Here is a 27,425-nt window from a genome sequence, read left to right as displayed (position 1 = left end):
GGTCGATTGGAAATGTGGGCTGGCCCGGAGAAACGAGAAAGAACTCCAACAGAACATTTGCGCCACGTGAGTAGCGCAATCTTTGTGTTTATAAATTGCACATGATTGAACGAAGCCATATTTGTAGATGGTCCGCGGATTGCTGAGGATACCTTTGTTTACGTTGCTAATAGCCGCCTGCTTCTTGATGGTGTCCGATGAAATTCACGCGTGGAAACGCAAAAACCAGGAGATGTTGAGATCAGTGACGTGGTTGCAAACGAGCAGCAAAATCATTGAAACTGTGTGCAAAAAAACTACTCGCTATCGAATGATGTGGAGGCTTTTGCGGAAATTATTTGACCCATCGTTGCCCAACTGAAAGTGAATTTCCCCTTCGTGTTTGTTTGTTTATTTAAATGAATTTTCATTTGCCAATTTGAATGTGAAGCACTTTTGAGTCTGCAGTACGCTGACGCCCCATTTCTGTTTCACCCACGTTGCTTCGCATTGGAACGAAACGCTTAGACGTTTGAACTTATGTGTGCACGCCTTTTAATAAATAAGGATGGTTCCAGCATTCCATAGTTTGTGGGCTTCTTGGTGTCTGTATTTAACTTGTTCCACAATTTTTTGGGGGCTAATAGAGATAGGTGCGTCAAACAAATGTGGCTAAAGTACGGATTCTTACCTTGAACAAAAATATGTAATTACGGTACACACACAAATCGATAGTCTGAGTCATAACGAAATAGGTGCATCACGAAAGCCGGTGAAACCGGAAGCACTATATATTAAATCGGTTCTTGTCTAACGAAACGCAATGTGCATTTTGATGTTAACATTCCACGGCACAGGCCGTGGATTTCAACTGGTTTATCCTTGGCTGTGTGTATATTTATATAATGACGGGAGGCAATTTGATACTTGGCCAAGGCCTCGAAATGAGAAATTCGTATGATGATTCACCTCCATGTGTAAATATAATTCTTGCTTCACCAATTAAGTTTTTGATTAAAAAAAAAGAAACAGATCTTAATTTAGAACGAGGAACAATGGCGATAAACGAACATTGGTTTTTACATCCCCAATCACGATATCGTTAACGTTCTGACACCAAATCTCTTGTAAATATACTCTTTCCAAGGAGGGGAGAACAATATTTCCTCTAGTTCGCAATGTCCTTTATTTTCTTTTATGTTTTCATGTTTACCGTATTTATGATCGAAAAGCCCTCCCGTGGATGGCAAAATGACACTGACGCAAAACAAAAGCCATATCAAGGTTTATGGGTTTCTCCATAGACTTTGATTTGGGTTTTCCTTTTTTCGAAAAAATAAAAAGAATATAAGCCTTGGGCACTACAAGGTTTGATGATTATATTCCAACCAACCGTACGGTCCTATTGTCAATTCCACGTCATCTGGAAAACAACTGGGATGTTGACGTCATTTGGAATACAAATGGACCTGCGTATACATACTTTATGCTGTTATGTATTTTTCTGCTTCTTCTTTTACAATGTACATGATTATAAAAACCCCGGAGGGTTAACAACGTCAACACGACAACAACAACAAAAAAGAACCGTACTTTTTTTTTCGTTTCAAAGGATATTTTGAAGAAATTGAGTCATATTCCCGATTTCGTATGTCCCGTTGCTTTGCTGGCGGTGCTGGTCCCAACATCACATGATTCACGTTTTTTTTAGATAGAGTGATACTTCTGGTTCATCACCGTTGGTGATTGGGCCAAATATTTTTAATTGTAGAAGAAATAAACCGGAATGGAGGGCCCGTTTTTCTACTGAGCCATTTTTCATTTGCACCAATTTTAATGAAAATTTTGAACAGGGTCCAATTTTCCCGACCAAAAATATACTGATTAAAAGAAGCATCTATTTAAACACGTTCAAATGATTGCAAAAGTAAAATTTCAAAAGCTATTTTTTTATTACCGAATCATCTTTGCTCTCATCTCATTTAAATAGGATTCAGGCTTTCTAATGTCTAGGGATTGAAGTGAAACAAAAAAACATGCATAATCTCTGAAAAATGCCATCATGAATATTCATCTAGAATGTCGCAACCGCAAACATTGCTCTCGATTAGCATATTTTGCAAAAGGTTTCTAGTCTATAGGGAATAGTAAGAGAAACTGTGGCCTTGGAATTTCGCTAAACTGCATCGTTTCTTTTTACAAAACTCGCTCCTTTGGGGATAGAAACGCCAAACTGCAACTTTCCTTTTTCCCAAATCGCCCCCATGGGATATAAATGCCCAAAACGTTTACATATGTTTCACATGTTTCATTTCAATATTTTGCAGAAGTCCAAAATGGCTTCCTCAGATCAGCAAAACAAACATACAGTACCAGGACGTGTGCAGCTCAACAAGTGGATACGTTGCGACTTAACGTATATGTAGACACGTCCTGACCGATTATCTGTGAACAACAACCGGCAACTTGCGAGACCAACACCGGAAGCTCTCGTTCACCAATCACGTTCCATTGTGGCGCTCTCACTTAGATGCGGTCTGCCGTCCATTTACGTTTTTGAAAACCATGTTTTTTTGTTTTTTGCCCTTTCGGCAAACTCGATGGCGACGTCCCTAGGACATTGAGTTCATTGCACTCACTTGAAGGTTACACTCAAAAGAGAGCTCGTATTTCATAATTAAAGGGGGAAACGTGTTAAGTGCTAATACATAGTTCAAGTTTGTTTTGTTTTTTATTTAAATCGATACACTTGATATCACATATCTCTGAGAAATCCTTCGTCCTGCTGTTAGTGGATCATAACGAGTTTGATCTGTTCGCGTCACGAAGACCGGCAGAAGAGCAGCGGTCGGATTAAGGAAACTTGAACGTGATAAATGGTAACGCTCATTAGACAATGCTTAATTTAAAAAAAATATAATGTAGTAGCAAGATAGATGATTGAATTTTGAAGGCTTTAGTTGTATTGCTGTAGATACGTAACGCTAGGATAAATCGCGTGTTTCGTTTGAAATTGACATTGTCCATGAAACAGAATGGCGATTGGATGTCCACATTTTGCTCAAGGTTTGGTCACATCCATTTTTACCTTGAAATGTCCTTCAGGTGTACGAGATTTCTTTCGAAAATACGCTGTCATCGCACTGATGATTATCCTCGTGAGTGAGACGGATTTCGATTGAGACTGAAATCAACAAGGCGTGTATGCTGAAATAATCGATTTAAACTTACACAGTGTTCGGTTAAGGTTTCGTTGCCAGACAACCCATCGTTCTTAGCCGTGATTTCCGCTTTCTTATATGACTTTCCGGTTCGCAATCGTCAACAACAGTTAGTCAAAGTAGTTTTTTTCAATCATCCCCCCCTTTTCGAAAAAATTATCATTGAACATTGTGTCACAAAAAAAACGAAGATGTAACAGCCAACCGTGAGAATAGGGCAGAAGATCACATGTCTCAGGTCAGTGGAGAACGAGGCCAAAATAAATAAAATAAAACTCCTCCTCCATAAAATATAACAAGGTACTCTTTATTTATAGCGGACGAAATGATGTGGTTTGAAAACAAACAAAAAAAATCTGTTCTAGTTTCAGCGAATAGCAGATCTACTTTTGTTGTTGCATGAGTAGAAATAGCCGCACAATTAAGTGGGTGGCAAACTATTTGAAAAAATCGAACAAAACGGCCATCGAACTATATTCAACTCAAAAACAAGCTCAAACTCGCCCGACCGTAGCCCACTATACACCAAACATTAGGTTGTAGCGCTGTGGAAGGTGAAGACGACAGTCGAACAAAAAAAACCCGCTCTTGAGCTCGCCCTGTCAGTTGTGGCTAGAAGCTTCAGCCAACAAGTGGCTACACAACAGTTTCTGAAGGTTGTCTTTTTCGATTCTGTTTTTTTTTCTGTTTCGTTCACAAGTTTGGGGCTATTTCGTTCACAACTGTTTCGGTGCTCAGCGACATTGGTATGGCGCCGTTCAACTCCGTTCGACTCTGGCACGTTCTTCTCGTATCCTCGCTATCGTGGCTTACCATTTCAACAGGTAATAACTCATTTTTGAAAGCAATTCATTTAAGTTTTGTGGTTCAAGGCCGTCTGGCTTTAGAGAAAGAAGGGTGTTTAGTAAAACAAAAAAACAGCTATTCTCGGAAAGAACGATATCGATGAAAACCGCCCATTCGATTTTCTTTTGTTTCTAAATTCAGGCATTTTCGATAGGCTAGTTAGCTGTGAACAGTTTTTTTTGCAGGGTAACTTGTTTTTGTGTGTAAATTTGCATAGTCAAGGACCAGTTTGGTAAGATTTTGACCGGTTTTTGCGTGCAAACTTTTCGAACGTATGTGATACATTTCCCACAGAGATATCGTGTCATGTTACAGCTGACGATCTTTTCCACTGATTATTTTGCATTTGAGTTGTGCACATTCTAACGTGAATCACACGTTAGCCGCAGCTCAGCTGACCATTAATAATTTACCATCGACTTGTGTCATTTGCGATCTTTGAAATTAAAAAAAAACTAGAACCAGATGTAATGATCCATTTCTTTCATTTTTTTTATAGCTCCAATGTCGGACATTGATGTCACGGTGGATGATCCTCAACGCACAGGTAAATAAATTTTCTTTCTTTTTTTTCACATCCGCTTTTGTTTCATTTGTATGCAAAAGGAACTCTCGACCGAGTTCGTTGAGCGGGACGGCTTCCTCCCAATTTTTTTCTTTCTTTGATTCCAAGTTCACAAGTGCAGTCTTTTCAATTAAATTTCTCAAAAAGCCGGCAGATTTAGCGAGTTCAACTCGACGTTGCCCAATGAATTCCCGCTTTAATTTTTGGGGTTTCGACGCCGTTTTTTTATTAAAGTCCTTTCTACCGTCGAGTTCGAAGACGTGCTTGGGTTATTGAAGCAAAGCTAGCGGTACAATCCTTTTATATCGACACACAACAGCAAACAGTAAAAAAAAAGAATTAAATAAAATGATAATAACACAAAAGAGATATGCGCCATTTCAAAAGAAAAAAAAAGAGGAGCCATAAGAGTGTAGTAGCTGAGGAGGAACTAGGTGTAGTGTACAATTGTTGAAAAGTGGCGAAGGGAAGTGTCGGTTGATGACCGTAAAAGACCTTGAAAAAGTTCGAAATAAAATTTCGTCCAAGACGTTGGAATAAGAAAATGAAAACATTCCTTTTTTTTTCTTGAAAATGAAAATTACATGACAAAAAAAAAAGGGAGACTAGCGTGATACAGAAAAAGGGAAAATGGGTTGCTGAAGCGGGGTATTGTTAAAAAAAAAATCGGGATTTTTGCATTCTCGATAACATATTTTAAATTGTGCCTCATTAGCATTTCCAGTCGGGGGAGAGAAAAAAGCGTGTTTCTTTTTTTTTTCTAATCACACGTTGCGTAGTAGTAGAAAGAACAAATAACTGGTCAGCCATCTTAATGCGCTGCCCGGTTCAATTTCAGAAAGAAGAAAATTCGAAATGAAAAAAAATAAAGGTAATCCAGTTAAATGCCCAACGGCCATTTTTACCTGTTCATCTCGACCTTTGTTATCCTGCTCACGGAATGCGGGTCCCGACTGTCATTTAAAAAAAAACACGCTATGCACAAAGAAATATTTGACATTAAAAGCTCTTTAATTTTTCAGTTCAAATAGTAAGAAAAAACAACAAACAAAACGAAGGGCCATCAAGTTTAAGTTGGGCTCTGTAATCATCTTCTTTTCTGATCTGATAGCTTTCGCGGTCGTTCCGCAATTTCGGTCACACGGCGTGTAATTGACACGGTACACACATCATTTTTTGATACAAGAACCAACAAAAAATTGTCGGTTTGGGCTCGTTTGTTTTTTCATGTTCTAACCGCGTAATAATTACACGATATTTGTTTTGTTTTTTTTCGTTGTTGCTCAAGGCTGCTTGTACGACGGCAAGTTCTATAAAGAAAGCCAAACGGTGGTCACCAAAGAACCTTGTCTCAACTGCAGCTGCCAGAACGGAGCGTTGCGTTGTCACCTGCAAGTCTGCCCTTTCCTGCACGACATTTACCCGCCACCGGCCGGCTGCGTTCTTGTCGAGAGGAAGAACGCATGCTGCCCGAAATTACATTGCCGTAAGTGTTTTTTTGTTTCTTTAAGTCATACTTATTTTTGATAAGATACAAGCGAAGGTCATTGGCAAATAACCAGCAAGAATAGATTTTTTTTTTTTTTTACTTCACATGAGTTGATTGTCACGAAGCGTTAGCCCTGAGGGTCGTATCATCGCCATTTAAACGTGAAAGAATAAATGTTTTTCTGGAAAATAATAAATGGGCTATTTTTTTTTCGGATTGTTTTTCAGCGAAAAGAAGAACAAGTTAAACGCTACAACAAGTTTTATTACGGTCTGCTTTTAAAATTTTCGTTTAAGAAATTTTTGAAAAAAACCACTGCTGTTTCTCTTTGTCGGCGTGAATAGCAATCGGTTGGGCAAAGGGTTACACGTGAGACGATCGTCAGCGAATATACAATCGTGACAATAGATCGTTGACGAACTTTTCTCTTAACGGTGAACACATTATTTTAACACCTTGAATTTTGCCCTTGACTGGCCAGGATACCCTTGAAACAAATTCAGTCTACCAAACGTCTTCGTAGCTTCGTATATTGCGTTAAAAAAAAATTCTAAACTGATGTAATTCCATTTGTCTGGAACAGCCGGTGCACATTCCGGTGGGAACCGACTCTTCCGCAAAGATCCTACCGGTCAGGTGGGAGCCTGGAAAGTTCGCGAAGATTTGCGTAAAAGATTGGTGAAACATCTTGCCAAAAGTGGCAGCGATAAACAAGGTACGTCTTTCCATGTTAAAGTTGAAATGAATACGATTATGATGAAATTAAAATTGGAATTTTCCTCAGGTTGCGTGGATTCTGGAACGTTGTACGCCGACGGCTCTGCCATGATGACGTCGTCCACTTGCGAATATTGTTTCTGCTTAAAAGGGAAACAGACGTGCGTCAAACCGCGATGCGCCGAACCGGAACTGGAAGGATGCACGCCCCGCTTCCGCGATTTGGCCTGTTGTCCAACTCATTACGATTGTGGTAAGCTTTTTCCATTTTTTTTTTTCCTTCTCCATCCATTTAAAAAAATGGACATTTCATTTTTTGCCAAAGAATTACGTTGCGCTACATGTCGCCCAATGATTTAAACTGTCCTAGGGGGCATAACGTGCGTGCGTGTTCAAAACTGAAAAAAAAAAATAAATAAATTTTAGAATTTATTTATTTTCTCCTCGTAATTTATTTATGTTTATTACCATACAAAGCCACGGCGACGGTCAACGCCACTTCCGTCGTACTCAAGACGATTACACCCACCGAACGTCGAGGTATATGTTTGTTTGCTTATCTATCGCTTGTAACTTGCTCGTAAAAATTTCGGCAAAGTGTGGGGGGGAATTATATGTTTAGAATTTTGGTCGGGATAGAGTTGCGTCACCCAACGCATCAACGTTTGTTTATTTTCTTGGACAATTAAACTAACAATAAACAACAACAAAACAGGTGACCGCGTTCGTCTTGGTGCGGCAAACGTACGGGGCAATGACCGCATTTTCGATTCTTCTTCGACGACGTCCTCACATCACCAGAAGGTACGATTATCATCGATTGTTTATTGTTGTTGGCATTCTTCTGCTTCACATCTGTTGGTTTCATTTTTGTTTTAAACGCGGCAATGTGTTACATCCAGCTGGCCAATTCGCGTGTCTTGCGCAAGAAGATGCTGACGAAACGTAGCGCTGAAGTCAAAGTCACAGAAGCCACGCCTTCCAGTACAGCACAGGTAAGCCTGGAACAAGCACAACTGACTCTGTTGGTCCCTCTTTTGAAATTAAATCATTTCGTTTTGAATTGTAAAAGCCTGAGGAAGCCAATGCCGTTACCCTTGGACCGGATCACCTGACGGAAGAGGATCCGCAATCCAATTTAGAGGCCATTTCCGCTGCATCGTTCTTCCGCAAAGCGATTGACGAGTCCCCGAATAACGACGTCCGACTCGACTCGATCGAAACTGTGGAAGGCCCGCATTTCGATTCGTTGGCCATCGAGGGATCTTTGATAGAAAGTCGAGTACCTGCCCCAATGTCCAGCACCGACGTGCCAGAAGAGTCGGCCACGGTCGCAATGGATGACAGCGTCGCACCGACGGCCATAACTGGAGATGAGGAGGAGCCCATCTTCGATGATTTACCAGCTTCATCGCGTCTGGATGAAGAACCTGAATTGACTCCAGACGAATTAGAGGCCGAAGCGGCCGAAAGGAACATTGAAGTCAGCGTTTCTTCATCGATTACGTCCGTTTCGCAATCCTCCGCCCGCGTGGTGGGCAAAGAAGATGCGGCGAAAACGAACGCAACGGCCGCTCCGGTGGCAGCTCCTCCACCGACCAACGCTAACGTTATGCCTGTTGATAATAAAACAGCCAAACCGATGGCCGATGCGGGACAAGCCGTTCCGCTGGTACCTCCAATGTTGGCGGAAGAAGAGGAGCCCCTCGATTACGATTACAGCAACATGGAACTGCCTCCGTCGTTGCCTAATCTCGAGTGAGTGTTTCATCTATTATGTTTTAACGTTTTTAAATGTTTACCTATCACTCAATCGATCAGAATCATTCCGTTCGTGGCGGCAGATGCGGTGATGGGCGTGCCCAATTTAGAAGAAGACGAACGATTGAATTTAGGCGGTGTCATGGAACAGCGGACGCCAATGTCTCAGGCAGCTGCCTCTGAATCGCAAACAGGTAGCCCCCCCCCCCTACACATTTCTACAAAACTCTAATTGGCTTGCTAATTAATCATTCACGCTTACGATTGCACGCCGTCTTATGTAACCATGTTAACCTTGGAAACTAATGGGCCTCTCGTTTGCTGCTGGTGATATGTTTGCACGCAACACATAGAGCACTGTAGTAGCGGTGGCAATTTGTATAACCACGGCGAGTTGATCAAGGGTGAAGTGGAGGATGCCTGCAAGATCTGTCGCTGCATGCTGGGCGAGATCGTTTGCCACGAAACGCAGTGCGCTCCCCTATTGCCCGGCTGTCAGCGGCTTGACCAGCCCGGTTTCTGTTGCGGACAAGTGGTCTGCGGTGGTAAGTTGCCTCGCCTTCTAAATTGCACTCCGCGTACAACTCGATGACACGCTATCTACTTTTTGTTCTTCACAAATCGATAATCGCATTTCGAATAGATAGAAGGGGGGGGGGAGAGAAAGAGACGCACAAGAGGGGGATTTTGCTTGTTGCGGGATGATGTGCACTTGCGTCAGTTCTAATCACGGCACCGTTGTTTGCGTCAATCTGGAATGTCTGGTTCGTGACAGAAATTTGCGTCTTTTGATTGGCTTCTTTTATCAGCTGGGGAAACGCGATCTCTTGAGACATTTGATTGCATCTTCACAGACTCGTTGCTTTCAAACGTACTAACGAATGAAAGACTTACCAAAAACAAAATGATTCAATCATTAGAACACGATGCCATTTGAATGTTTCACATTTCAATTTACGTAAAAATCAGGGAATGCTGGTGATCGAGTGGAACCGTTGAACGATGTCGTTAACAGCACGATCGCAAGCGATAAAGGTCAGCCGGAAGAGAAAGTCCAGCAGCAACCATCGGATGAAGAATTGAAAACAACATCGACCACGCAGCCATCGTCGCCTATGCTGGCCTTCAAAGTGACGTTCCCACCTCGGCCGAGCAGCACTCTGCCTCCGCCTCCACCTACGCCGAGCTTCTTGTTGCGGCGCTTCACATCGAGTAGGCCTACGCCGCGACCGACCGTGCCAACGACGGCCAGATCGTTCAACAGCAAATTCAACAAGCCGGCAATAAATAATCTAGTCGGAGTGCCAGCACCTTTCGCTACAGGTATATCCAATCAATTTTGATTGATATATATAAGACTGTTTCGTTAGTAGATTGCCTTTATGCTTGAGTCTTTATTGATTAAGGATTAAAGTCCCAATACTGTCCCATCTTGTTATGCCCAGGGAAGAAAGAAAGAACAAAACGTGATTATTCAATCTGTTCGTAGAGTTGACAGCGTCTCATTCCATCGAGCGATTGATTTTTTCATCCCCCAATTTGACAGCTGAAAAAAGAAATTGAAACATAAGGAACTTTACAGCCGATCAACTCCCATCGGGAAATGGAATAGAAAATGAAGTTTTTTTGTTTTTTTTTGGAAATGGGACATTGATTTTTTTTTTTTGTTTCTCTTTTCTTTTTAAATGCTCGATTCGATCGTTGGGTTTTTCTAATAGACGCAAAGTCTGCGTACAAAGCCAACTGGGAGGGGTTTGTTTACGTTGAAATTTAAAATGAATTAAGAAGTGGTTGAAAACGAAATCTAATTGTTCTTTGTCTTTGATGACCGCCAAAATCCAGGAGGATTGAGGATTGACAGCTGCAACATTTACGGGCAGATGTACCGAGTGGGACGCATCATCGATGAGCTGTCGGGACCATGCGTTGAATGCAAATGCACAGAGATCGGCGTCAATTGCGTGAATCTCAAGTGCTAATGAACGCAGTTCTCGATTTTTGTATCTGATCTGCTCCCCCCCCAGTAAACGCGTCAAATCACGCCTTCGTCACGCTAATTAACACATAACAATCATTTATTATTCCTTTTTTTTGTTCAAATGGGTGCTTTCTTCTTAAACGTTTTATATTTTTTGTTCGTATGACGAGTTGCACGAAATAGCACGAAGTGATTTTTGAATTTAGGTGTGCGACAGTCTTTCCCCTCTTTTCCCCATTTTTTTTTTTTTTTTGGTGAAGTTCCAATCTCCGTTGTTTATGAATACCAAATTTTCCCGGCCGATATCGAATGAAATAAAAAATCTGTTCAATATAAAAAGAAAAAAACTTTTCGTGATGAATGCTGACCTTGGTTAACACGTTACATCGTTCATTAGTAACTTGTTTTTTTTTTATTCTAGTTTTTTTTTTTCAATCACCACCTCATTTGAATAAACTGAGGGACAAAACTCGTATGCAAACAGTTACAAATTTTCAATAAATATAAACTCACCGATAGATGGAGATGGACCAGATATGGTCGGCGCATGCGCACGCCGTTTGATGTGTACGCAAAATCCCTATACAGGAGTGCATCGCAGGGCGGAGCAGAACTTGCACCAAATTAAAAAGGAGCAAAATCACACACACACAAAAAAGGGAGGAAGTAAAATATATATGTAAAAAAAAAAAAAAAAGAGGAGAGAGAACTGGTTGCTAGACATGACCTGTTGCCACGTTGTCCTCTGCCTTCTCAGATGTCGGCCGCCCTTGTTGGTGATCGCTTCTTAACCAGAGTTCTTCCGCCGTCTTCATTTATCCAATCAGCAATTGGCGCCAATTTTCTTTGTTCTGCAACATTTCTTCTCTCGCACTGAAACACTCAACGTTTCATTTGAGAGATACGAATTTAGTTGGGGGGTTGCCTTTATAGCGAGTGGTCATCATGACCGGAGCGGGAGGTTTACGTTTCTTCAAACCAACATAGAAGAAGACCAATTCAAATACGAGTGATTTATTATCTTTTTTTTTTTTTTTTTTTCAAATCTTTTTTTTGGGGGGGAGGGGGTCAGCTGATTGTATCGTCATCATTTAAGGAATTGGAGAATTTGTTTTTGTTTTTATTGAAAATGCAAAATCTCAAGAAAAGAGTGGATAGCTGGATGGGGTAAGTTGTAGTTTACCCTATGTCGATTATTATTTGCTGTTTGCATTACGTTTCAAACGTCTGACACGCTGTTTTTCACTCTATAAATTTCGAGTCGAAGCATTTACGACGTATTGTACACGTTGATCCCGACTAATGCCGCCCGTCTGAATATTGCCAGATACCGTACTGGTGTCATCGTACAACGGCAGGATTAAAATCAAACTGCCTCCCCATTTCCTCTTTATCAAAATTACACTACACCGCCGCTGTGCCGAACGGCTTATGTATTTGCATCACTACAGCTTATTACGTAGTACTTTAGATGGCGTTACAGACTCGAGCTAAATACGAACAGTTGTTGTGTTGATTTCTTAATTTAAAAACAATTTGAATCCTCACCGAATGTTTTCGTTTTTTCTTTTTTTAAAGGAAAAGTAACAACGCAGATGGGACCAGCAGCGTGCCGCTTAACGAAGTGACGGCGCTCAATAAACCACCGGTGTCGCGAACGCTGTCGAACGAAGGGGAGCCGCGTGAAACGTGGAACAAGAAGGTCGATTTCTTGTTATCCGTCATCGGTTTCGCCGTCGATCTCGCCAACGTCTGGCGCTTTCCCTATTACTGTAAGATCAAATCATTTCCCCCATTCGAATTATTCATTTAAAATTAATTTCTTTTCTTTTTGCACGCGCAAATATTGGAATCCTATAGGCTACAAGAATGGAGGAGGTAAGGTTCTTTCCATTTTAGCACGATCCGTCATCGTTTTAATCGCCTTTTTAATTCATCATACTTTCTTCGGTACATCACGAACGCCTCTTTATTTTTCTTCATTTCCATCGCATAGCAAATCGGGACTTGCGATCCTTCGACTTGGTCACGTAGGAACAAAAAAAACAAACAAAAAAACAAAGAGGCAAATATAGAAAACTTCGGGGAGGTCGTGTCCTATATTCGTAATCGCTAGAGTGTTCTTTTGTTTTCGCTAACAGTTGAACGTCGTTTTCATCAAGTGCCACCAAGATATGACGGCCAGGAAGCGTGATCAGTATAAAAGAGAGGCAAAAAAAAAAGGCAATAGGGCGAGATTAGAATCTCCAAGTGCTTTTCTTTTTTCTTCTTCTATGATGAGCTGTGTGTGCTTATAATGTGGCACGTTATTGTTTATATGGCACCCCCAAAAAGTCTTTGTGTGTAAGGGCTAAAAATGTATCAAAAGGGAAAAGGACCTATAGAGAAAAAGCACGGACACACTAAAGTGTCGTAGAGACGGACCGGGGGGAGGGGGGGGTGGGATCAAAATTGAGCGTTCCACGAAGAGAAATGCCTTCTGTTGGATATGACGTGAGGCACGAAGAGTCGACAACTCGAAGAAGAGCGAAATAAATTCTAGGGTTTCAAGGAGCGTCCGTTGCTTGTTGATAAGCTTAACTCTCGTAAACGGCGACTGTGATTCATGAGCCACTGTCAGCTGTGTCCGCAAATGCCATCGAATCTCATCTAGCCTGTCAGATAATCAAATAATAAAGCACACACACACACACACGAAATTATCCAATTTCATATGTCCTTCATCAACGTAGGTTCTTTTTTTGCTGGACGCTAATTTATTAGGATTTCGTTTGACTGTATACGTCTCATCTTTTTTTCTTTTCATTGCTCATCAAATTCTTCCGGGGTGCATCCCTTATTAATTAGCATTGTCCATAACTGTCGCTTTATTTTCCTTGTGGGCTATCGACGGCCAACTGTACACCCTCTTTATTTCTTCTGACAACCAAATCATAAAAATGATGTTCGTCTAGAAATATTTCCCTCGGGTCCAGCACCTTCATTCCCCCCCCCCCCTAATCTATCGTATCGTATTTATTCCACCCCTCTTCTCGACGTTATTACCCCCCTCTTTCAACGCATTCCAAATGAGATATACATAATTAAAGCTAACTAGACGGCGTCTACAATCATGTCCGGACTTGCCCCGGGGGTTGTTCAGGAGTTAATTAAACAGAATTCTTGATTGAAAATTCCAGTAGATACAGGCGAAAATAATTTTTTTTTGTTGTGCGTGTGTGTGTGTGTGTGTCATCGATGCGGTCAGGTTGTACGTGGAAGTTAAGGTTAGTAATTTAGCACGCAGAGTATTCTGCCCTTGTTTAAAAATTCATTCCTTAATGAAGGCACAATGTAACCCCACATTCCCTCGTCTACGCAACGAAGGATGCGGGACTGTGCGAAACTTCAATGATCACCACGTTCCATAACATTCAAACAAATTTTGTTGTTGCAAAGCGTATAGGTGTGTGCGATGCGTGCTCATTTGTCATGTTGATTCGTGATCTATGCGACCGAGATCAAGAGGCATTCATCATCAACACGTTGTGTCCACCGCCGCTATATCGTTGTGACGTGTTCGTTTCCAACTAAGTGCAAGCCACGAGCGTTGCTGGAAGGCGTCGCATATTTTTGGGCCATAACCCTTCATCAAGCACGGCAAACGTAAAGCGGGGAGCTTTCTAAGTGGCTTGGCCCTCGAGTGTCAGTTCCAGCTGTTGATGGATGTTTTCGGTCTTATTTTCCTGAGCACCCGCAATATATACTTTACTGTCACTGGGTGCTACACAATATTACCGTGTTACATCCTGGAACATTCTCCAACCTTCTGCCCTTTATATCCATTTAAGTTTTCACATTGGTTTTAATTTTAGTATTAATTTATTTACAGGTGCCTTTCTCATTCCATACGGAATCATGCTGTTCGTCGGTGGCATACCGCTCTTCTACATGGAACTGGCTCTCGGTCAGGTACGGGGCTTTTTCGTCTACGTTCTTAAAACGAAATAATCATCTTTTAAAATGAGGATTTTGTTTAACGCTTGCAGTTTTACAGAAAGGGTGCCATCACCAGCTGGGGCAGGATCGTTCCGCTCTTCAAAGGTAATCAGTTTCGCTTAAAAAGCATCTACCATATTGTTTGGCATTGGTAAGAAACGAAAGCCACACACATATTACATCCATGTTACGCTCGATGACTTTTTTTTTTTTGCGCATACGTGTTACCTCATTTCATGGCTTTATATCGTCTACTATGTGCTCAATGTCCTGTTTCAACGCTTCGCTCTGTCGGTTATGCTAATTACGATGACGCAAGACGAGTGGAAACGTAGTAAAACATAAGTAGACTATGACATCACCAGACATTTACCTTCAACATTTTCAAGAGCACGAATATAGCCAGTCATTATGACGGGTGTAGTTGCACTTGAGTCCCGTTGCTACCCTCTTTGCGTCCCGCCGGCGACGTTGGGAAGATAACGCATTTTCATAATTGGCTACTAAAGATCCATACGCGTTTAGTTACGTCCGACGAATCAGCCATGCTGAAAGAAAGGCATTCAACAAAAGATAAAGGTCCACTCGCTTTTTAGATACGACATTTCCACTTGGTTGGGTCACTACACACAATTGACAAAGACTTCACATAGTGGGGGGGACAGCCCTAAATTGACGAATCAATCACTCATTTGTCACTGGAGCTAATCGATCGTCCTTAACGATATCTGCGTTTTCGGTTTACTCAGCTTCCTGCAATCTGAAAAGGATCACTTGTCCAGGTCGGAGAATCTTGCGACAATAGAAGAGTTGAATAGGAATGCGGTCGGATGGCCTATTTAATTGAATCGATGTGGCATTACCCCCCATTTTCCATACATTTTGTGTGTGTGTGTGTGTGTGCGTGCGTATTGTTGTATGTTCCAAAAGAGATCGGACCGGCTGTCTAGAACGTCAAAGATTTCCGCAAGTGCCAGCGCTTGAGGGCTATATGTTTTAATATTTTGCATTTGGTTCATTTGCATGCGATGTGTGAACTTTGTAGGCATTGGATTTGCTGTCGTCCTCATCGCTTTCTACGTGGACTTTTTCTACAACGTCATCATCGCCTGGGCGCTACACTTCTTTTTCGCTTCGTTTACCAGCCAATTACCGTGGACCAGTTGCTCCAATTCGTGGAACACGCCTCAGTGCGCCGAGGTAAAAAAAAAAAAAGACTGTCGTTGTTTCTTAACAAAAGAAAGCGTCTTCCTTTAATACGTACGTGATAAAAAGCGGCCTACGTCTAATGTACCTCAATTGCACGAGTGTCTGTTTGAACTGATTCGAACACAATTTCCCGTATAGGTAAATCACGAGTTCAACGGCAGTTTTTACATCGTCAATAATCGTACGAACATCAGCCAGACGAACATCAGCGACCCTCTATCGGATTTCGAGAGCCAAACCGAATTGAATTCAACCCAACAGGCAACTAATTACACGTCAGCCGCTTGGGAGTACTTCGTGTAAGAGCTTTAGACGACATTTTCAGTCCACGTATATCAGAAGAAGATATAATATGTGTTTTTAATGCTTGTAAAAAAAAAAGGCGCGGTTTGCTGGAACTGAATCAGAGCAAAGGCATCGACGACCTAGGCGCCATCAAATGGGACATTGCGCTCTGTCTTCTAGTCGTCTACTTGATTTGTTACTTCAGTTTATGGAAGGGAATTTCCACTTCTGGCAAGGCAAGTGTAACCTATCAATTATGGAATGACCGTCTGTTCCAAAAAAAAAATTATTTTTAACATTAAACAATGAAATTCGCTTTGAAAATAATGATCAATAAATGTAAATTTTTAACACGGGTTAGGTTGTCTGGTTCACGGCGCTCTTCCCTTACGTCGTCCTCTTTATCTTGTTGGTGCGTGGAATCACGCTGCCGGGCTCGGCCGAAGGCATCCGCTATTATCTATCGCCCAACTTCGAAGCCCTCAAGAAAGCCGAGGTGAGTCCTCAACTTCCCATCTCCCATTTAATAAATACGTTATAATACAGTCCTGAAATTAGCGTGTATTTCAATGGCTTTTGATGTTCCGCTTGTGATTAATTCTAATCTTTAAAAAAATAATAATAAATTTGAATTTCTTTTTATTATGACGAACTCAGGTGTGGGTCGACGCAGCCACGCAAGTCTACTTCTCCCTTGGGCCCGGCTTTGGCGTCCTACTGGCGTTTGCCTCTTACAACAAGTTCCACAACAACGTTTACAAGTGAGTAGGCTTACGACCGCCTTACTTACATACACCAACTCACATACGTTATCAAGCTCGAATGTTATAACTGCGCACCGTAAAGTTTACGAACCTCGAAGTGTAATAGAACTCACGTTTTTTTTATTGTTACATTTTTAATTGAAGGGTAGAAAAATGAAGAGGGAAACAATATGGCAATTTAAGAGTTTTTTGTTAGGCCTCCGTGGACTAACAGATGGTTGACACATTTCAAACGCGTGAATGTCAAGGAATTAAATTGTTTTTCTTTTTTTAAATCTGCCATCTTATTTCCCCATGTTCTCTTTAGTACTATGCTATCGGTGAGTGAGTCAACATAGGATAATTGCTCGTGGGCTTTGTCATGGGTTGATTAGTCTATATAGAAATGAGTTCCAAAACCGCCATTACTACGAATTAGAAATTTAGGACAGCGATTGTCCTTGATCTAATTTTAGTATCACGTTATACACGGCCATCTATAAATAGATAATTACTATAGCTTTTTCCCAGCGTTGTAAGTATATTCCCATCAGCTTTTAAATATGAAATGAAATCCCCCCCCCCCTCCTAAAAAAACAAACAAACAGGGACGCTCTTCTGACATCTTTAATCAACTGTTCGACGAGTTTTCTGGCCGGCTTCGTCATCTTTTCCGTGCTCGGCTACATGGCGTTACGGTCGGGAAAGCCCATCGACCAGGTGGCAACCGAAGGACCGGGCCTAGTCTTTGTCGTTTATCCGGAAGCCATCGCAACGATGCCCGGATCCACATTCTGGTCGTTGCTCTTCTTCATGATGCTCATGACACTCGGACTGGACAGCTCCGTAAGCATATTGATTTAAAAAAAACCTTGCCCATCATCGGGACTAAAAAAAATGTCGTATATGTTCTCGTATTGTATCATTGTGTACAACAAGTTTGGCGGATCGGAAGCTATCATCACCGCACTGAGCGACGAATACCCCATCATTGGGCGGCATCGTGAAATCTTTGTTGGATGTCTCTTTAGCGTCTACTTTGTCGTCGGATTGGCTTCCTGTTCTCAGGTTATATCAATTTCAGATTTTGAGGACTTTTTTCAGTTTATTTGATTTTTTTTTCAATTCAATCATTTACATTTGCCCTTCGGCTTTTTTCACAGGGCGGTTTTTACTTTTTCAACCTGTTGGACCGCTTCGCCGCCGGCTTTTCTATCCTCATCGCCGTTCTCTTTGAATCCATCGCCGTGTCCTGGATTTACGGTAGGTTAACTAGATCTTCCAAAAAAAAAAAAAAAAAAATAATAATAATTAGGCTTACTACTCAAGCCCCCGTTGTTGGACAACGTGATTTTCATGTACAGACAAGCACCAATCCGTATATTATTTGGCGAACAAAGTTTGCGTTAAGAAGCTCTCTGCAATGCTGACGTGAGTGAGCAAGCAAATGTCGTTATGAATTTTCGTGCACTCAGCACTTCATTCTAGAATGCAAGCCATGTTGATCGCTCTTGTTCGTTGTTCAACTAACTCGCTAAACTGTATTTAAATTTTTTTTTTTTCTTTTTTGTGAAAAACAAAATAAAAAACAAACAGGGATCGATCGCTTCTGCCAAGATATCAAAGCGATGACCGGTTTTTGTCCTGGAATCTATTGGCGGGTCTGTTGGAAATTCATCGCTCCCATCTTCCTCATGGTAAGCATTTTCGTTTCTTTCAGCAAAACAATTAGGTTTATTGATGTTTTTTAATATTGAAACAAAAAGGGCATTATCGGCTACGGTTTATGGGATTACAAGCCGCTGGAGTACGATGGATATGTCTATCCGATGTGGGCTAACTTATTGGGATGGTGCATAGCAGGTTCCAGCATCGCCATGATACCTACCGTTGCCATTTATCAAATAATCATCACACCTGGAACGTTCTGTCAAGTAAATGTCAATACTTTGCGATCTCCTGAAGGTCTATCATTCAACTATCTTTTTCCTTTCTCTGTGTGTATGTGCCATTGCAAATAGCGAATGAAACTACTGGTGACGCCGTACGTCGTTCAACATGATTCGATGATTGTGGTGGACAATGCCATAACGAACGAACGACCGACGACTTTATTGATCATCGATGAGAATTTCAAGGCAACTTCCACCGATCGAAGCACCTACGTCTAATTTTTGGGGGCTGCCAGCTATTGTTAGCAAACACGAACGAGAGTTCAATTCGATTATTTTCGGTACGAAGAGCCACGCATAGGCCAAAAACAAAATATAGCAATCGACGTTTGCTAGATTTAGTCGAATTTCTATACCCACGAGAGGTGCATGTCGTCGTTGTTTCTTTTTTTTATACTATCACAGCGTCTATCTTTAAATGGTATTTTCTTTTTTTTTTTTTTTTTGGCCAAACCGGTACGCAATTGCATTTTAGAATCGGCAGGAGAACTGATTCCATTAAAATGCCGTGTAGTTAAACGTACCAATTATTTTAAATCGACAAGTCAAAATTACGATTGTGGTGTCGTTGATCTTAATTACTCGCTATTTATTCTAGTTCTTTTTACTATTGCCCTTCAACTTTCCATGTCCTCTATTTGTACGTCTTTTGTTTGTTTGTTTTTCAAACACACACAGCCGATGACTTTTGTTGGCGTCTATTTCAATGTCACGTGTGTTAGCGCTGCAATTTGTCGTTGTTTCGCAGTGTCTATTTTGTAAAGGAACTTTTGATTTCCATACGTCATGGATATCTATAAAAAAAAAAGTCATTTTCCCCATCGCTACATTTTATGCCCGCAAGCAGCACGTTAGCATTGGCATTCCGCATACATCAGCCAGTATCCGGAAGGCCAACGTGATTTTTGTCCGTTTTTCTAAAATCCCCGATGATAATTAAAAAGACACGTTTTCTTAATTGATTTGTTTTGTGCGTGAGTGTTATTGATTTCTAACCATCCCCCTCTCAGTCACTTGTCAAAACAAAAATAGCCGAAAAAAACAAACAAAACAATTACAATAAAACCAGTGTTTGTTTTCCTTTTTTTTATTATTTAATTCTATTTCCACCAAATTTTAGCGTGTTTTTTTGTAGAATGTCCAGGCCAAAATGGCCAACCGCATCGCGGAGCTGGGCAAAAAGTGCTTTCACCGCAAATGCTAAACGTACACAGACACTTTCGAAATGGGAGTCCCATGTTAGAACAACGAAGTTCGTGATTAAAAATTTTAGTTTCGATAGGAAATTCAGGTCTTCCTCTAGGCCCCCATATTCTATGGGATAGTGAACAGTTAAACACCTGATGGTGGAAATGAAAGTGTGGCACTTTCTCTCGCATCGGACGTCCGACTCTCGATCCGATTCACAGGCGTCTGTTTTCGTTGCATTTTCATGTTGGTGTAAAAACAGCACATTGGCGAGTGCATGTCATTAAAACAACACTTTTAACACTTCAGTTTGCTTTTGAAAGTTTTGGCCATCAGTGACGTGAAAAATGAAATGGCAATTCACCTGCGGCTGAGCTACGCCATCTTTTTTTCGGGCGTTTATCAATAACGTGGTGGTAGGTGACTACAATCAGTTTGATATGGTCATTCATTGAGAGAATGTCGCATTGATTTATCGGCCCATCGCGGGTGAGTTTTGAAAAAAAAAAAAACTGGAACGTGTTGACGTAAAGAAAAAACAAGGAAAACTGACCCGATTTCCAGGCATTTTCTAAGTCGTCGGGCAAAACGGAGCGATAAATAAGAAGGCACTAAATAAAGCCAAACGTTGTTGTCCAGCAGTTGTAATCATCTAAACAATGATTTTCGATTGACCAACTCTTTCATTTTTCCGGCTGCGGTTTTCGTTCGACGCCAACACGCTCGATAGAGTGCTTCTCTACACACATGTGCCGTATACACACACACACACACACACAGCACATCGAATCAACTCACATGAATAGCCATTCAAGCCTATTACATGTACACGCATGTTCCAGAATCGCTGGAAGATGAGCCTCCCCCCTGCTTTCTCCATACGATGCTCCCAATACTCTCCTTTTATGTTCTGTGTCTTCTTTCTCGAAAAAAGGGGAAACAAACAGCAGCCCAATGTCTTTCCTCCCTCTCATTTCTATTTTCTTCGTTCACAGCAAGAGAAAGTCAACGAGAAGCCCACGGACTTGAAAAAAAAAGTCTTCTTTCATCAAGTTCTCTTTTTTTTTAAATGAATTTGTCCCCTAGAACCGCTAGGTCACCTAAATTTGATATACCCTTATCCAAATGATGACGACCATACCATTTAATTCATTTCTTAGTTTGAACTGCGTCCAGTGAATCAGGCCATTCTACAGTAGGCAGTGAACGACGTCCGTTTTTTGTGCGGCCATCTTTAAAGATCCAAAGAGGGAAGAAAGAGAAGCCTTAGTTGGACAAAAGTCAAACAAAACACCTGAGGTGTTGAATGATTCTGCAAAAAAAAGGCCAAGACGGTAGGACGAAAACTAACCACTCGTGTACCAATGATTCTGCAAGCAAACAAAAAAAAAGGCCAAGACGATAGGAAGAAAACTGACCACTCGTGTTGAACAGAAGGTGAAACGTGAGAACGGATGATGGCACGTCATCGTCTGAATGCAAAGTTTGCGTACAAAATGTTCAACGCTTACGCATGTGCCTGTTCATGTTGAAATGCGTGGCAAAAATATTCATTTTTTTTTTAACTAAACAAACAACGTAGCGGGGAAAAAATGATGTGTGTTGTATGAGAGATCGAGTCAACTGGAGCGACGGCCATGATCCAGCTGAGCTGTCGGGCTGGCTCATTATTCGTATAACGGAACGTGCCCGTTCCTCCAGCGAAAGTCCTGGCCGTCTGCGCGTCATACCCTCCGACGGGCATACTTTGTAGGTTGTTGCTTGATTCATGTTAGATACGTACACTACCTTTAATGATGTAAAACATATAATTTTTTTTTCTCCTCTTTTCTCCCTTTACGTTTCAAACGTTTTGCGTTTCTTATAGTTTAAGGCCATTAGCAATATGGGCCAGCGGCACAACTTTGACTTCTGCTGCGTATTCTCGATTCTCTCTTTCATATTAAATGCGACATCGCTTTGAGAGATGCTTGAAAGTTACGCTATATTTTCGAGCCCTAAAAATCGTGTACACGTCATATCGGTTTTTCCCCTGAAAACTCATAAGCAGACAGAGGGAAATGGGGTCGCTGTGGTGCCCGAACAACTGACCACCTCAACGTCCACGTTTCAAAAAGGCCCCCGTGTAATTAACCGCCTGCTGCTGTTACACTCGTTTTGTTACATTGTCCCCCCTACGTTGATGGATGGCGTTTTGGAACGAAACAGAATGGCCGGAAAGTGTTAATGCAAACAATAACAAGTTAATTGAAATCGGACAGAAGGCGCGAACGGTGCGCCCGTTTCACTTGCGCACCGGAGATATCACGTTGCTTTCGAATTTCAACGGTGTGAACTGGTAAAAGTATACAACCAACAAACCAAAGACTGCTGGATAGCTGTATGATATTTATGTTTGAACTATACGTAGTAGGGTTACATAGCAGGGCGCAAAATTGGAGCTAACCGTTTTGTATGCGGTTCAACACGCTACATTCGAATCGTCTGTTACAGTAGATACTACATCTTATGCTATTTGATTATTTTTTGGCGATGAGATTAATGGCTTTTCGTTAGCAGAATTTTTAATTTTGTAAGGAAAGCGTATTAGCCGTGCAGAATTACAAATGAGTTAATCCCATCCAACGTATACGGTCCGCTGCCCTTCCACATGTTTATCTGCATTGCATTTTGATATCGTTTTCTTTTGTCCCTTTCTAGTTTCATTTTGTCTGTCTTTCTGTAATAGGGCTGTCTAGAAATCAGTGCTGTCGTAGAAGATATTGTTCAACGTTTTACTATGAATTCTTGAAAAATGTGATTTTTCATGTTTTTTTGTTGAATTTTTTGCCACAATCTTGCCGGCACACAGACAGTGGCAGGTGAAAATAGAATAGGCGAATTAGTGTAATAGGTGGCAAAGCAATTTTCTCTTTCTCCCCTCCGTTTTCTCTCTTTTCTTTCCTTCTCGACCCGTTCCGTTTCAGTTTCTCCTCCACCGACCGTCCAACCGTGTGGAATACGGCACACGAGCCACGGCGAAGCAGGCCAATATAAAACGCCACTATGGCTGCCGTTGCCGCTTCATTCCGTGTCGAGCCGCTCTCCTGGTCGAGCTCTCAGCTCTTCCTATACCGCCGTTATCTCATTTCCGATTGCTGTCGATGGGCTTCCCCAATTATAGTCTAACACATTCGTTATTGTACATCCGTACCGCGTAGGCCCAACCGCCAAATTGCTCAGCATTTGCCGATTCCCAGCGTTGTGTGATTCGCCCATTTTTTGCTGATCCTGGACAGCTGCGCACAATGACTGCCAGTCCATTATTGTATGTCAAACTGATCGTTCTTTTCGTCGTCTTCAGGATGGTCACTTCTGCCTCTTGGGTAAGTCAATTTTTTTATTTTATTATTATTATTATTATTATTATTATTTTTTTTTATGGGGCCGAAATCGAGGGTTTTCATGATCAGGCCGCGCAACGGCGGAAACAGGATTTGGTAAGACGGGTAGTTTGAACGAGGGACAAAAAAAATGAGGCAATGTTTACTTAATTTCCATTAAGATTTTTGGGAGATGACCAAGCATGTGGGTTTGATCGAGCGAAAAGTAGACACTTTGAATCGCCACAGGATCTCCACCGTGCGAAAACAGCAGGTGTTGTTCGTCGTCAGCCACTCCATCAACGAACAATGGCGAGATGCATTCAGCCAACAAAAAACCCAGAAAAAAAAATGGAAAAGAGGAAAAAAAACATAGTAATAACCTCAATGGATTAAGGACGTAAAAAAGAAGTCAGGCTTTCTCCTCTCATAATCCATTTTCGTTCAAATGGGCATATAGTGTGAATCGCACTGAAATTGTAGAACAAATAGAAAATGATAAACGATGAGTGGCGGAACATGACGTGCTCAATTTACATCTCTTGCACCATTGTTGGGAAATATATATAAAAAAAAAAGACTTATATCGCACAAAAAGACATATCAAATTCACATGTGTTTCCAGCCAATTATTTCCAGCTACAGCCGAAGACTTACATGCACAAGGGTTGCTGTACAGAGTTATGACCGTGACCATTCGATGACGTAAGAGGCTCAGCAGACGTGCCTGAAACATTCATTCTATTTTCCTCAACGAAAAAGCAATTAGTAAAGTCCTAATAGTCAGCAACATAGGGGTCCCTTTCTTTTATGTTATCGCCTTTAAACAATCAAGAGTGTCAACAGCTGGTCAAAGGCGGAATACTATGACTCTTCTGTTTGCTCTTTCTTGTTGAAGACGCCAGTCATCTGTTTCTTAGTTTTTTTGGAAAAACATTCAAACAGATGATAACGTACAGTTAGACCGTCTCTCCTATAAAGACGGTCATTTGAATAAACGCCGCTTTTATCTCTAGCATCTTCGTCGTGTTCCATTAATGTCGAAATGTTCAGCCGTTAAACAGCGCGCGTCGGCTGCCAAGATATGGACGAATATCGTTAGACGGGGTGGAAACTTTTTCTATTGCGAACAAGGGAAAGAAATAAAAACATGTGTCAACGCCGGCATTAAAAAACAAAACAAAACAAACGCATAAAGCAGTTTCCGTTAGGATGTCATTTGTGGAGAAGAGCCTGTCATCAATAAGCGACAGCTGGACGTAGTCGAATTATTCTAAATGGCCGACATTTGTGGTTTTCTCGAAGCGGAATGTTCTTTTGACAGTTACTCATGTTCTTGTAAAAGGTAGGGCGTTTTTAATAGAATATCCAGTTGCTGAACAAAATAACAGCTTTGACGCTGGCCGTAAGAGTAAAGCACATTGTTGAATGTAATTACGTGGCTTCTTAATATCTTTAATTTCTTTTTTAACGTGTTTTTTTTTGGTCGGTTTTCTCAGTTTGATCCCGACCGATGGCGTTACGGAAAGAAGACATGCAAATGTTGTGAGTACTGTTTTCATTCTCACATTTGAAACAAAATGAATTCCATCTTCTTTCATTTTTGGATGTTTTTATGTTTTTTCCCCAATGATTTGGTGATCATTGCTTAAGCTTGCGGCGTATCGAGAAAAGACGAACAGCGCATCGTTGGTGGACGTCCCACTGAAGCCTACGACTATCCATGGATGGCTGGATTGCTCTATAAAGGTGCTCTATATTGTGGAGCTACTCTCATCAACGACAGATATGTCGTCACGGCAGCTCATTGCGTCGACGGGTAAAACACATAGGAGATTTGAAATTACGAAATTCGTGGATAGTTTTGACATTCCTGTTCTCAGATTGGACATTGATTCGATTCACGTTCTGCTCGGCGGTCACGACTTGGAGAACGTCAAAGAGGAAGAACTGGAACTGAGATCTGTCGTTCGAATGGTGAAACATCCCAAGTTCGAGGCCAAAACGTTCAACCATGACATAGCAGTTTTGCAATTCGACGACCCCATACCGTTCTCTCGCTCCATCGGCCCCGTCTGTCTCCCTCAGTCCGGTAACACTTTACAAAAGAAAACAGGATTTGATTTCTTTGTTTGTTGGTTGTTGTTTTGCCCCCGACATAATAGTTTTTTAATTAATACGAATTAGATATTGAATACGCCGGAAAGGTAGCCGTTGTAACCGGATGGGGGCGTGTGAATGAAACGGGCAACATATCGCCGATCCTCGCCCAGGTGGCCGTGCCTATTTACACGAACGCCGATTGTCAAAAGACGAAATATGGCGCCCAGGCTATTACGGAGAACATGATGTGCGCCGGATACGACCACGGAGAACTCGACGCCTGCCAAGGCGATAGCGGTGGGCCTTTGCATTTGGAAGGCAAAGATCGCAAAATCGATCTGATCGGTAACGAGTTTATGACTATCTCTTTCATCGTTTTGAATTCTATCGGATGTGCAGTAGCGCTAATCCATTGATGGGAAAGAATCAGCTAATGGATTTTGGTTCATTCTTATCCAGGCGTCGTATCCTGGGGCCAAGGATGCGGCCGAGAAGGCTATCCTGGTGTTTACACGCGGATGGGACGCTACCTGAAGTGGATCGCCGAAAACACGGTAGACGCCTGTTATTGTGGTAGACGACAAGGACGCAATGGCGATTAGCCAGATGCAATGCAATATAAGCGGAATCACACTTGGTCAAGCTACACTTCCGGCCGGAAAAATTGCGTAACAAGAGCATGCATAAGCAGCAACAGTAATAATGCATCAACTTGTTCAATGCATGTGTTCCGTGGCCAACAGGTGACTTGACGTGCCGGCCCACAGAGGCGAATAATTGCTATACGTCTGCCTATTTAGCCAGCCTTCTGGGAAGAGGGTGTGACGACTGTCGCAGACTTCCGCATCGTCTACCCTTCTTATTCTTTTTTTTTCACTTCCTTCTTGTCTAAAAATTTTTTGCCTTTTCTTTTTTAACAAAAAAAAAAACGATTCTACTTCTTATTTTTTTCGATTATTTTACAAGATTCTTGATATGGAAATATGGAGGTTTTTTTCCCTAGCCGTAATTGTAGGGCGGCGACGTTTGTTTGAATTCTAGGAATTCATGATACGTTCTAGTCCAAATTAACGCCTCTGATCTCGAACCATGCGACGGAGTTTGTTTCAAAGGACTTCCAACTATGGTTTTTTCCTTTTTTTTTTTTTTTTTTTTTTTTTATTTCACAGAAACGTATTTCACATAATACGTACGAGGCTCTTTTGTAAATATCTATCGTAAATCACACATTTCGTCGCTTGCGGGATTTGCTGATTACCAGGACCGTTATTTCTGTTTTTTTCATCAATAGGATTTGTCTTGTCCCGTTGTAGATCAACGTCTTTTTCTTTTTTTCGTTAATTGTTTAAAAGTTTATTTGAGTTTTTCTTTTTACAATTTCTTCTGCATTGGTTGTTCCGTAGTTTTTAGTTAGGACATAGCTCAAAGGAATGCAAAATATACGGAAAGTTTAATCGATTTTAAATAATTGAGATTTTTTTCCGTTTTATTTTCGAAGGATATTTTGCATGACTTACTAAAAATTGGACGGTGGACAAACAGGCAGTCCGCCATGTTGCAATTATTTACCGTCCGGTAAATAAACCTGCCAGCAAAAAAAAAAAATAAAATAATTTGAGGCATAGCAACTTCGGATTACCCTCTGTTGTTTCGTTATCCCAACGTATTCACACCAGATCCACAAATAGATAACACGTTTTGGATAGTAATCGTTACGTAACTATCGGGAAACGCCGTCATATTGTCAATTTACATAAATGGATGACGACGCTGCATGGTTCTTCGGGGGAAATTATGGATTTTTACATAATTATGCAAAAAAAACAGCTCAGATTTGAAGAATTAAGGAAAATTGGCTATCCAAGATTACTGTTTTACTGGATAAATTGCATGTTAAAACGTAAATGACAAACGAGGGAAACCCATCTAACAGCAGACATCAGCAAGCTGCCAATTAGTTGCCTTGCTGAGTTTAGGAAGCTAATCTTAGCTAACGTTGGACTGGGAATTGTAATTTGGAATATCAATTCTCTACCGAATTGCAGTCAC

General features: G+C 41.3%; 3 protein-coding genes across 4 annotated transcripts; all 3 read left to right on the top strand.

Moving 5' to 3' along the window:
* The first annotated feature begins 3,876 nt into the window (after window positions 1-3,876).
* On the top strand, window positions 3,877-10,777 carry LOC130695822 (uncharacterized). Of its 2 annotated transcripts, XM_057518880.2 has the most exons (13): window positions 3,877-4,024; window positions 4,546-4,593; window positions 5,900-6,097; window positions 6,684-6,815; window positions 6,885-7,070; window positions 7,295-7,357; window positions 7,533-7,621; window positions 7,720-7,812; window positions 7,890-8,575; window positions 8,639-8,772; window positions 8,932-9,123; window positions 9,548-9,901; window positions 10,421-10,773. In XM_057518880.2, the coding sequence occupies exons 1-13, from the start codon at window positions 3,949-3,951 to the stop codon at window positions 10,555-10,557; spliced, it is 2,388 nt and encodes a 795-aa protein (XP_057374863.2). In that variant the 5' UTR covers window positions 3,877-3,948; the 3' UTR covers window positions 10,558-10,773. The 2 variants fall into 2 exon arrangements, with proteins under 2 accessions (XP_057374863.2, XP_057374864.2); XM_057518881.2 differs by lacking the exon at window positions 8,932-9,123 and having other exon boundaries at window positions 10,421-10,777.
* A 604-nt stretch (window positions 10,778-11,381) lies between these two features.
* On the top strand, window positions 11,382-19,743 carry LOC130695857 (sodium-dependent dopamine transporter-like). The gene is made up of 16 exons (XM_057518928.2): window positions 11,382-11,723; window positions 12,135-12,328; window positions 12,417-12,434; window positions 14,428-14,507; window positions 14,585-14,639; window positions 15,580-15,734; window positions 15,882-16,042; window positions 16,126-16,264; window positions 16,390-16,524; window positions 16,686-16,789; window positions 17,380-17,617; window positions 17,711-17,839; window positions 17,935-18,034; window positions 18,368-18,468; window positions 18,538-18,705; window positions 18,793-19,743. Exons 1-16 carry the CDS (start codon window positions 11,686-11,688, stop codon window positions 18,940-18,942), a joined length of 1,965 nt encoding a protein of 654 aa, XP_057374911.1. The 5' UTR covers window positions 11,382-11,685; the 3' UTR covers window positions 18,943-19,743.
* A 3,095-nt stretch (window positions 19,744-22,838) lies between these two features.
* LOC130695860 (trypsin-7-like) lies at window positions 22,839-26,835 on the top strand. The gene is made up of 6 exons (XM_057518931.2): window positions 22,839-23,276; window positions 24,773-24,818; window positions 24,927-25,092; window positions 25,157-25,365; window positions 25,461-25,721; window positions 25,836-26,835. Exons 1-6 carry the CDS (start codon window positions 23,199-23,201, stop codon window positions 25,976-25,978), a joined length of 903 nt encoding a protein of 300 aa, XP_057374914.1. The 5' UTR covers window positions 22,839-23,198; the 3' UTR covers window positions 25,979-26,835.
* The last annotated feature ends 590 nt before the right edge of the window (window positions 26,836-27,425 follow it).

This window comes from Daphnia carinata, chromosome 5 (assembly GCF_022539665.2).
Source record: "Daphnia carinata strain CSIRO-1 chromosome 5, CSIRO_AGI_Dcar_HiC_V3, whole genome shotgun sequence".
NCBI classification, from domain to species: Eukaryota; Metazoa; Arthropoda; class Branchiopoda; order Diplostraca; family Daphniidae; genus Daphnia; species Daphnia carinata.
This window is presented reverse-complemented; position numbering and strand designations above follow the sequence as displayed.